The sequence below is a fragment of the Aristolochia californica genome, unplaced genomic scaffold (assembly GCF_029961685.1).
Source record: "Aristolochia californica isolate CCGP_79_NKW_82.1479 unplaced genomic scaffold, dmAriCali1.0.hap1 SCAF_12, whole genome shotgun sequence".
Lineage (NCBI taxonomy): Eukaryota > Viridiplantae > Streptophyta > Magnoliopsida > Piperales > Aristolochiaceae > Aristolochia > Aristolochia californica.
Genome location: NW_027181793.1, coordinates 22,822,993 through 22,834,924, shown reverse-complemented (window position 1 = coordinate 22,834,924; position 11,932 = coordinate 22,822,993). Strand labels below are relative to the sequence as shown.

At 37.7% G+C, this 11,932-nt stretch overlaps 1 protein-coding gene across 2 annotated transcripts; it reads right to left on the bottom strand.

The window, feature by feature from the left end:
- Positions 1-215: 215 nt before the first annotated feature.
- On the bottom strand, positions 216-10,242 carry LOC137945839 (uncharacterized). Of its 2 annotated transcripts, none has more exons than XM_068791893.1 (3): positions 10,026-10,242; positions 5,379-5,683; positions 216-462 (listed from the first exon to the last, which is right to left on the bottom strand). In XM_068791893.1, exons 1-3 carry the CDS (start codon positions 10,145-10,147, stop codon positions 449-451), a joined length of 441 nt encoding a protein of 146 aa, XP_068647994.1. In that variant the 5' UTR covers positions 10,148-10,242; the 3' UTR covers positions 216-448. The 2 variants fall into 2 exon arrangements, with proteins under 2 accessions (XP_068647994.1, XP_068647993.1); XM_068791892.1 differs by having other exon boundaries at positions 219-462; positions 5,375-5,683.
- Between the last annotated feature and the right edge of the window lie 1,690 nt (positions 10,243-11,932).

Genomic DNA, 11,932 nt, shown 5'->3' with positions numbered 1-11,932 from the left:
TAAAAATTTAATTCTAATTTAATAATGACTATTGTAAGACAACAAGATGATGAGAAAATCAATTTTCCTGACTAATTTTTATTTTAAAAAATCATTTAACCAGTTTTCTTCCATTTTTTAACCCCGAGAACGTTTCTTAAAAATAAAATTAAACTAAGTAGTGATCACAAAAAATGGAAAATTATTTTTCATGACATTTTTTTCTCCTCTACTGCTGCCACAAAGACACCCTTATTAGTAATAACTGCTGTTAATTTGATTAAAGATATTATCTATAATTAACACAGATTAATGAAAAACATCTTCACTCACAAGATTAACATTCTATTTCACACACCCAGGAAGAGTTGCAGTACATCATCATACAGATCATTTCCTCGTGAGACCCAGCACTCTTTCCAACTAGGTCAGCTCCGTTTATTTACAAACAGTCTTCCGATATCCTCTGTCACCACGTTGCTCCTGTCAAAGCCAAAATAACATCATCTTATTAAAAAGAGTATGAACAGGAGAAAACCATTCAAGTGCCTTTAAACTGGGTGAGAAGGATGGAGAAGATGCTGAGGTCACTTGACTGCAGAAGATATAAAGGATTGGCCTGCAACCGGGTCCCTTCTACCCTCTTAGCTCTGTTTTGCCTCTAGCATAAAAGTTCTCGTCATTAAAAAAAAAAAAAAAAAAAAAAGAATATTAGAAATTGATTTCTCTACCAGCAATTTGGCTTTGCAAGACCAAAATCAAATTCTCGTGGTTATTCATCCAAAAAAAGTGATGCAAGTGAATAACCCAGACCAAGCAGTACTTGGACCAGCCATTAGCGAGTCATAATTAATTTGAGTCAATTCCATGTGTAATTTTGCTTCTATTTAGATCTGTTGATTGCATGACTAGCCAGAGCACAAACCAGAGAAACATCAATAATTTCTATCACTATTATTAATGAATAACTCATAAAATAGATGAAAACGAATTAGTCATAAATTTTTTAGCACAGTATTGCAGGCCAATGTTTCTAATATATCCATGATTCAGAACATGGAATAATACTCTTAAGGGTGCTCTAGGTAACCCACATAAGATGATAGCAAGGGCAACTTCAAAAGCAAATATGTTGAACTACACATAACAAATATTTTCACAAAAAGATTTCAAAGAAAGGTGAGTTCAAAAGCAAATATGTTGAACTAGATATCATGAATATTCACACAAAAAATTTCAAAAGATTCAAAGATTCGACCTATAAACAAGTTTGAAGGGTACTCATTATCCTGTTCCTACACATAAATAACGTCACCAAGGCGGCTCAAGCTATTATACTGCCTAGTTCTTCCATAGAGAACAGCCAATTAGAAGGCAATCTTTGTTGTAGTTTCCATTTTGACCTAGGAAAAAGCAAAGGTAGGCATCGACATGATCCAAGGGTTACAATATGGCCTAGTGAGCCTTTCATAAGATAAATAAACTATGACATCCACTTACAAATGCAAAATTGTTTGTAGAGAAGTCAATAGTGCATGCTGAGATTTCCAAAGCGTGCATTTCAATAAAACAAAAAAACCACCAAAGAGTGTAGTTCTTACTCCCCCTATAAATAATAAGTATTCAGTTGCCCTGCTCGTATGCAGATTTTCTATGTACACCAAAGTATGCTGGCAGACTCGCAAATATATAAGCACAGAAAGACGGAAAAAATCCATACATAGTGAATGTGCACACAGATATGGACAACATTGGTCAAGTCCACTGAAAACGGATTAGAAATCTTAGGTTGATAAATGACATTGTCAAACAATTTAGTGTTACAGACTATGCACTTTCATGAAAATAATTCATACTAAGGACTTCCATAACTTTTCAAAAAATAAACTGACTTACATAAATATGGAGGTTACAGGTCATTACAAATTTTGAACATGAAATATGCATAGAGGTGGCCTACATTTTTTAAGCCCTAAAAAAAGTTCTTTTTAAATAAAATTCCTAAATAGTGTTATAAAACCTGGATTTGATTGACTTGTTGAACCACTTCCTTGTCCGGGTTCTAACATTGTAAGACCCAAAGGAGGGTCAAAACCTGGTTGACAAGGGTGGGTTTGCCAGTTTAATCAATGAACCAACTGGCATGACCCGGTTAGCTAGGTCATTGTCACATGGGAATTTCTCTATAAGACATGAAAAGTAAAGAGGGGGTAACTGGCCCCATCTTTTTTGGCACTCGTAACAAAGGAGCTCCTGCCCTCTCTGTTTGGGTGCTGACAATGGCCCTATTCCCTTTTCCCTCTTTGTAAACACAAGTATTCTTTTTTCTTTGGAAATGAAGAATATGCATTAAAGTCACAGAGACAAAGCAGTACAAGGGAGGTCAAGAGGGTTGGATCATTACAATGAGTGATTGGTGATCAACACCCTCTTTGGCCAAATTATCCACCAAACTATTGGCAATTCTATTTACATCCAACCGGCTACAAATACAATTTCTAGCTAATTTAAATTTTTCAAAAACGGAACTCCAATGTCTCAAGGCAGCTTTCTGGAACTTCCACATCAGCTAATGACAGATTTGAATTTCCTTCAATCTCAAGGGGTTTGAAAAATGTCTATCATATAACTTCATGCTCGGGAGGACTCTGTTAATCTCAACATCCGTTGAGTTAGTAACTCCCAAAGGTCCAGAGGAGAGAGCTATTTAAAACGTCATACCTTTTAAAAGCTCCACCAGTGGGCCCAGGGTTGCCTTTCGAGCAACCATCAAAATTGAGTTTGATTTCCCTAGGAAACAGGGCATTTCATTCCACTATAGATGATGCTTGGAAGCAGATACATCAGAGATCAGCTTCCCATTGCTTCTGATAATACCCCCTTAGATATCTTGAATTAAGGAAGAACACATACCCAAGTAATTACCTGCTGAAAAATTTCATCAATCATCTTACCCACGAGGAGGCAATGAAAGAGAGGCATGCTTACTAGATTAACTTGCTCAAGAAGGAATTTTGATGTCAGTCAATCACTGAACAAGATTGCTGAAGGAGGAAATCAGTAAAACAAGTCCAACTTGAGGAAGAATTAATTCCAGATATCTCTTGCTACTTGACAGTGAACAAGAAGGTGATCAATAGTTTCATCTGTGGATCCAGAGAGGGTGCACAGGTTGCATATGATGGCAACTTCTCTCTTAATCAAGTTACCAAAAATGAGAATTCTGCCTCCCATAGCACTCCACATGTGAAACTTCAGCTTTGGTGGCCCTTCTATCTTCCATGCATAAAAAGCAGGGGAGTTTGGAAGGCACTGTTTGAAATATTCTCACATCAGCTTTTGACTTCATTGACACCTGAGGCAGTGGGGTTTAAATGAGGGAATCACTCACTTGGCATGTAATGGTGGCTTTCAAGAGTAAAGAGGAGCTGGCAGATGTTATCAATTTCCTCATCTCTCAAGTTTCTTCTGAAGTAAAAGTCCCAGCAATTCTGGTTTTTCCCCATTTCTCATCTCCAAGCAGAAATTATCAACAGCCAGAGAGTTCTTGTTGAGGCCAATTAAGATGAGTCTGGGGTATAGATTGCACAATGGCTGATCAATCTACAGATCAGTCCAAAACCGAGTACCACATCCATTCCCCTCATGAACTTAAGTCCTACTTCGACTTCATTAAGAAGGTTGATGACTTTTGCCAAATAGGCAACATATTTGTTTTTGATTTTCATCCAACTATCATTCATCACGCTTCTTTTGGATTATCCATCTCAAGATTACCTTATCTTGAGTCCCATACTTCCAGATTCTTTTCACCATTAAGGCCCCACTCACTGATCAAAGCTTCTTAACACCCAGCCCCATTGATTCTTTGGTTAACAGGTGTGATCCCATCCAACCAAACAATTGTCTCAGCCAGCAACAAGTTAAAATTTCTAGCCAATCTAGAAAATCTCACCCTATTATTTTCAACTACGAACCAGCAAAAAATTGTTCATAGAGATCAATTTAAAGGGTCATGTTCAAAGAATTAGACCCTACAGACTTGATACTTTGTATTCTTACATTGTACTGCTTAAGGTCACGCCTCTTTATGAAAAGGTCACTTTTGAATGTTAGCATTTTTGGCACATATAAAAGTGGCCAATCCACGAAAAAGTAAAATCGTTAGTACAAAAAACATAAGATTATAAAGTATCTAGCATGTAGGGTCCAATTATCTTAAACTTGATCCCCCGATTTGATCTCCAAGAATAATCTTTGAAGTCTCCAAGGATTGGGACAAAGTTGTGACAGAATTCCTACTTGATGCAGGTTTTGCATAAAAAATTTGGTAAAGTTTCAGGTGCTTTTAGAGGTGAAAAAGTTCCAATGGCTCCAACAAAATTTCCCACTTTTGGATTCTGGCCATTTTCCTGGAGTACAATCCTTTGTTTATAGGCTAAAGGTGGGTTTTTGAAGAGTCCCCCTTTTATTCTCCTCCCTTATCCTTTGCTAAGTCCAAGTCCATGAGAAACATACCAAGAGTCATCTCTTGGAGTGGCTAGTGAATTTGTGGCTTTCATGAGTCCATGTGTTGCTTTTTCTCTTGAGTGACAAGTCCTATCATGATCTCAATTGTCTATTGTGAATCAAGCAGTCTAAGTGTCCATGTCGGCTTTAAAAACTTATCCCCCTCTTTTGGCTTGATCACGACTGTTGATTATCCATCAAAGGAAACTTTTTCTTTTTATCCCAACCATCAAGCAAAACTTGCAATTTGAATTGTTAATCGACCACCAATCAAGACTTGTAATCTTGTTTATCCATAAACTGCTGATCAGTACTTGGAAATTTCAATTGGCAATCACCTTTTGAATGAAACATATGATTTTGATTGTAGATCAGAATTTGAGGTCTTGACCCCTTTTTGCAACCATGATCCCATACCATTGATTATAACAGAAGTTATGATTTGAATGGCCAATCTGTCTTTGGTGATTGTCCTGTACTCTATGCTCAATTAAGACCATGATTTCAGTCTATAGTTTTGATCATCTATTTTTATGTCTATACATGTAATAATATGCTTTTTCTGTTTTATTCATGATATCATTAACTCAATTGGAGCCAGCCACTCTCCCAGTTTGGTGGCGCCTTTGACTTTCATAGCATAGATTTGGAGTTGAGGATGTTTACATGTTCATAACATGTACTGGGGCTCTATGCATTTATATCATGACTATTTGCAAAGATAACTACCACAAACTATCCAGGTAGTATTTGGTTATGCTCACTTGTCCATAAAACCAGCTACAAATCTATGTTTATAAGAGACTAAAATTGATTACTGACAATATATAATATTGAAAATAAATAACATAGAAGTTTAAAATATAAAATGGTAAAAGGGCCCAACCTGCCTCTAAGTTGAGGTGGAACCAGCGTGCCACCCAGAGTGTCAGGAATGCTTTTAGAGTTTGGCACGTTTCCTCTAGGAAGTTTACTCTGCCGATAAGGGAAAGCTGATCCATTTGATTCTCTCTTCCTTGATGTGCTTTCTGCCATTGCTGCTTCAACCCTTGAAGAGTGGTCTCCAGCATTCATAAGATTAGATGGAAAAGCCGGTAAATTGAGAAGCAATGATGCATCAGGAAGTTTGTCAAGAGGCATTGTTGATGAACTTGAGGCACTATCTGACTGCAGATTTGATGATGCCATTAAGTTCCTACACCCAAAAGAAACTCGTCACTCTTTTTCTTTCCTTGTTCAACAGATCTTGTCACTCTTTCATGGGATAAAACGAAGCAAGAAGATTTATTATTTTCTCTTGGAGTAGAATAAGAGATCTCTACCACCCGTAGAATAGTTTATGTAAGAGCCAATGCTCAACAAATAAAACTGGAATGTTAAAAATAAAGATAAAATAAGAAAATAATTAGAGAAATTGGATCACAAAAGAAGAAAGCAGAAAATAAAATGAAGAAAGAGGTGAGAAAAAGAACACATAGAAACCTTACAATTCAAATAGCCTTCCAATTGTTGACCCTCTTCATTCATCAAAAAGAATTAATTCTTTTTTTTTAAATGATAGGAATTAGTTCTTAAGTATAGAGAATAACACAAATACCCTTCTGTAGAGAATGAAAAATAATCAAATTCAAGTCCTGAGACCAAATTACGCTTACACAACTTATCGTTTTTCATACTTCTTTTTCTTTTTATGAAAATGAGTGTTTCATTAAGAGAAAAGTTCTACTAGCAAAGACTGCATAAACAAGGTGTTGCTGGAGGTAAATAGGTACACAAAAAAGTGATCAAGAAAGAGAAAAACAAATATAGGTAAAAAGCCAAACTCAGTAAATTCAGATAAAACCATCATCCCAATCCTCGTCAAAGTCTCATCCAAACTCCGTTACAAACAGCTATTTGTACCCTCTTCCCCCCTTTTAATCTACCATATACCATACCAAATGCTTTTCCAAATACAACATGCTAGAAGTATCGCTGTATCAGTCTTTTACAATCAGAATAAAACCACCATCTATGTCATTTTTAACCCATGTTTGAGCACAAGAGTCACTTCTCAGTCATGGACCTGATGAGGAGACTTTGTAGTTGTCCTGAAGGTTCAGAGCGACTATAAGACAAACACGTGCATTACAATCCACTCTGATGCCAATTGTACTAAGTTACACTTACAATGGTTTTAAACCCTTGGTTCCAGTCAATCATTCTAAGTGTTAACTAGTGGAGAATAATGGTCCTCAAAGCTTGCGTAAGGATCTTAGACTTGTGTAGGGAAGGTGCATCTTGTTCAAGTCAATTACATAGTTCACAAGATGATGAGTGTTATAATTCAAGTTAGTAATCCCAACAGTAGATTCCTGGAGTAGGGAAACGGTAATACTCTGAAAGATGAATTGAGTTGTGTTAATAGCAAATCAGAACAATAATGACAATTACCTTAACAAATTTGGATGGTTAAAGACGAAATAGCTACTGTCACTCCAAGTAACAGGGATTTTGGTGTGAAGAAGATTATACTATCCCAACCAAGGGGAATCCCAAGCATGAAGAATACGGGAAATGTGGATAGTGCTGAAAAAGTTTTTTTTTTAAATATGATTAAAAATAGTGGCTAAAGAAGGGTTAAAAGTTCCAAGTTCCTGAGATGGCATAGTCACAAAAAGGTAAAAGTGATTATCAATGAAATTTAAATAGTACGAAGAATGAAAATCATGCAAGGAATTAAAGTGACAATGTATAGCTAAACATTGCTAAAAGGCAAATGATGTAAGAATTTCAAAATAAATTCTTCATCTCTCAAGAAGAAATTAAACAGTTTTGACAAAGTATGCCGGTTGCTTGATATTTGTGCCAAGTGGGGAGTTCCATACAGTACACGACCTTGCTACTATAGATTCATAGCTGCTCATTATGATACAGAAAAAAACAACTGCCAAAAACTAAGAACAAGGATAACTTCCACGATGTTACAGTTGCAAGGAAAAAGGTCTTATCAAGAAAATGCCTCCATTTTGTCCAGCTGTTGGCAGTTGGTGCCAATATGCATGAATTAATAGGAGTTCAGGTGGGCAATCGATAGTCTTTAGAACAGCTGTTGGCAGTTGGTGCCAATATGCATGAATTAATAGGAGTTCAGGTGGGCAATCGATAATCTTTAGAACAGCTGTTGGCAGTTGGTGCCAATATGCATGAATTAGTAGGAGTTCAGGTGGGCCATCTTGCTACTACTGATCTGTAAAGTAGACCTGATGCTGCTGAAGTGTCAGTTGATGTGTCACCTCTATCTGAGATACTTGGTTAGCTGGATTTAACCAGCTCAGGTGCCATGTTCCATAAGTGTCTCTAGCTTCAACCAAAGGGTTAATTGACACCTTGGAAAATTCAACGCCTTATCCAAATAAAATATAAAATCTCTATTCAATCATTTAAATTAAAAACGTGCATCAATTTAATAGTGGAACTGTATACAAAAAAATGGAAATGACCTCAGAATTGCAATAATAATATGTTAGGAAGAACCATCAACAGTATTTGTGTTCTCAATATCTATATTCACCATTCAGAGAGAGAGAGAGAGAGAGAGAGAGAGTCCAAATTTAGATCATTGACTGTAGGGAAATCTTTTTTGAGAAGAACTATGGGGAATCTTAAGCCTTGATATGTTACATTATCGATTGACAAACTAAACTTCTCCCGACAGGCATTTCATCAAAATTGTTTTCCCTCATAAACTTTCTCGCTTTTGATGGAAAAGGTCTCCATTCGACCAAAGTTAATGGTTCAGCCAAACCCTAAATAGGGATGGCATTGAAGCATGCCTCATGAAACTAGTACCCAGCCCCATCACAAGGTTTGAGCCCTCTATCCAAAAACCTCATTCCTAGCCCATATAACCTGTTTCCAAACCCATCAATGTCTTAAAAAAAGGAGAAAAGAATGTCTTGATTATCAATAAAAAAATGGATGAGCATTTTGGGGTATAATCATCATTGAAGAAAACTAAAAAAAGAGATGAACAACCAACGTTATTAAGGAAAGAGTGATTTTTTTTAAGTTCAAATCGAAGCATTGTAGATTGCAAAATGAGAAAATGGTTCATTAGATGCAAACCAACCAACTCTTGCAGCAGAGAGCACCATCCCTAAGCTTCATCAGTTCAATGACAAAAAAGATCAAGCAATCAAAGAGGGGGAAAAAAAGAGGAAAGGAATGAATTTTCCAAGCCAGACTTTCATCCTCCAGCACCAATACCACCTTCTTTGGTCTTTTTTCACAATGTGTTCCATTTTCTCTTCCCAGAGAAGCAAAGAGACATGAGTGAAAGTTTAGAACCATCAAAATCTTCATTACATAATATTTTCTTTTACCATTAGAAAATATAAGAAATTACAAGAAAGTCATAAAAGTAAACATGCTTTTTCACTTAGATTATAAGGGCAAAGAAGAAAAATATCTTGCAGATTGGGTTGAGGAACCCATCCCTGCCATGTCTCTGCATGAGGTTTTTCTGTGAATGCCCCACCCCCGGGTTTAAAAACAGAAAGTGTCCGCATTTAAAGCAGTGCATAGTGGGGCCAGGCGGATTCCCACTTAATCCACCCTTTGCTATCCTTAGCAACAAGATCTTTGAAAATGATAACTGAATTAAGCTCATATTAAGGGCCTTGTTGGCTGGCAATTTTATCCATTCAAACATCAGGAATGGCCTCAAAAGCTAATCCATCCATATGTTAAGCAATCTTAGCCTTTCGATTACCTTAGGGACAAAGAATCACTTAGGTTTCATGAACTTTAAAGGAAAAATATGTAGTTGAAGTGTTAAACTAACATAGTTCATTTCAATCTTACTGGCTGAACTGAAACAACTAAAGCAATAAAGGCCCTAATAACATTACTTAACGAACGCTAGTTTCCCTAAAACGAACTTCTCTTGATGAGTTGTAGTTTGAAAGTCCGGAATTAACTTCTGAGTGAAACTTAAAACACCAAATAACACAATTCCCACTAAATTATTCGGTTGAGGCCTCTGGAGAATAAAAAGTAAAAGCTAGTCAACTACACGCAAGATATATTCACGAATTAAAACTACAGAGTCTCCAAATAACAATGATTCTGCATATATAAATTAAATCGCACGTATTTCACTATGTTAGTTAACGAGTCTAGTATGTGTTGTTTAGCTCATATATAATCAATTTCTCTACTGTTCACGGTCCATTGCATTAAATAAATAGCAGTTCCGATTCGGACAACTATAATGCTCCTAATTAGCCCACGACAAACAGCAAATATTTCTGAACCGATGACCATGAAACGAAAGTGACAAAGCAAATCGAAATAGCAAAGACACATGAACAACATGAACCTCAACAGACCTACAGGATCACAACAATCAACCCAGAAGAAGTTATAACGGTGAAGCGAACTTAGTGTTGAGGCAAAACCCTAGTGATGAACAATGTGATGTATAAACTAATAAAAACGTAGCTCAAATAAGAAGAGCAGGAAAAGAATAAAAAACCCTAAAGTAAAATTATTACCGGTTTTGAGAATCCGAAGGAGGATAAGGCTCTTTCTGCCTTTGGTCATCCTCATTTTCCTCTTCTACTTTCTCCTTCTCTTCGTCGTCCTCAGAAGAAGAAGCATAGTCAACCAATGACATCCTTTCGGCTTCGCGGAAACACTTGGCACGATGAATAAGGCAGATCAATGGGAGCAGTTCAGCAGGCTGGCTGGGAAATCTAGTTATTTCGCCGCCCCGCTCTTAGGCAGAAAAGTGTCAACTATTAGGAAATCACCGTTTTTTATCTACTAAATTTTATTTAAATTTATTAAATTTAATTTATTTTTATTAAATTTAATTTATTTTTATTAAATTTAATATTTAACCCTGTTAAATTATTTTTTATTAAATTAATTGTTGTTTCAACATATCCGACCCCGTAGGTACGTGCCTGTCGTCCCAAATTCTAAACCACGGCGAAACGCTAGTGTGAAACCGCAGCAGGGTGGGTCACGTGTGCTCCGCCGTGGGCCCCATCATGTGGGCGTCCCGCGTCCGGTTGGTGATGATGTTTGGTCTAACGTAAAGGAAACATATGCCCGGTGGAAGAGAAACACCTCCTTTAATGGTTCGTGGCCCCACCCTCAATTCTTTTATTTTAACTCCTCTTTTATCTGATTTACCCCGTGGGCCCACTCGTAACCCAATCCCCGACCTCGATCTACCTCGTGAAGTCCATTCACCGCTGGATAATGTCAACATTTTACCCAACTATTTACCGACCTTCGGAGCCTCTCTTTCTCCGATCTCCACGTCAGCAGAGTGAACACGTGGAAAGAACTTTTTATTTTTTAAAATTTTAATGAATAAACAGTATTTTGAATATTTTGTATGTTTATTTAGAGTAGCATCAACAGAAGACAGTTGGGACCCACAACCCGTGTCAGACTGCGTCGCATTGGCACATCGTAAGGAATCGTCACCATGTGACCACCAAACCCCCCAAGCCCCTAAACACGGACAAAAAGGAATGTACGCAGACAAATCCACGGATTATCTACTAAAACGTGCTTAAAACGAGACACGTACCGGATCCGCCAGCCACTCTGCACCAACCGATTAACCGGTTGCCTGTACCGGAAACAACCGATCCGCAACAGCCAGGTGGTATACAGTGAACATAGCAGTGAACCATCAACGTCTCAACTACCGAACCCGAATAAGAAATAGAATTTTTTTTTTTTTTTTGTCTCCAAATGTCTCGGCCACGTAAACTGATTATTTTAGTGGATCGCGAATAGGGAACTACTACCCCACGTAATTTCCAGTTCAAATGTCAGTGAAGTTGTTCCTCCGATAAGATTCCGTCGAGCTCCAGTTATCTCAAAATATTCCCGAATCATTATCTTATATTATTCTTTCGAGCTCCCAAACTCATAATTTTCAGTTAGAACTAAGGGGATCGTATCCTCGCCAAATCGGGTTTTGATCTGAATTGGCATCGGGCATCGGGCATCTACGATTGTGGTTGATATTGCCGGAGCCAATGTGGGCCCGACAGTTTGTCGCCTGTTTGCTTGGGTTATTTCGTCCGGTGCCTCCCCCACCGGATCCGCCGGGCCTCCTAGTATCTTTTAGCCAGTTTTTTTAATTCAATCTGTCACCGCGTGCCTCTTAAATGCGGATCCGGGCCAAAAGCCAACCGGATCTTCGCCATCTCCGGACGTCTAGCCATTTAATGAACTCGAAGTTGTCGAGACGGTTGACGGGCCCACCTCGAACTGGACGAGATATTTGATCACATGGGACCCTAGGTGGCACACGTATGTAGTTGTCCAAGACGATGGATGATGGATTAGTTTTTCAATCTGTAAAGCGAAAAACGGTGAAATGCGAAACGACCCCACCAAAGGCCAAGTGCTAAGTGTGAAATGGACGACGAAG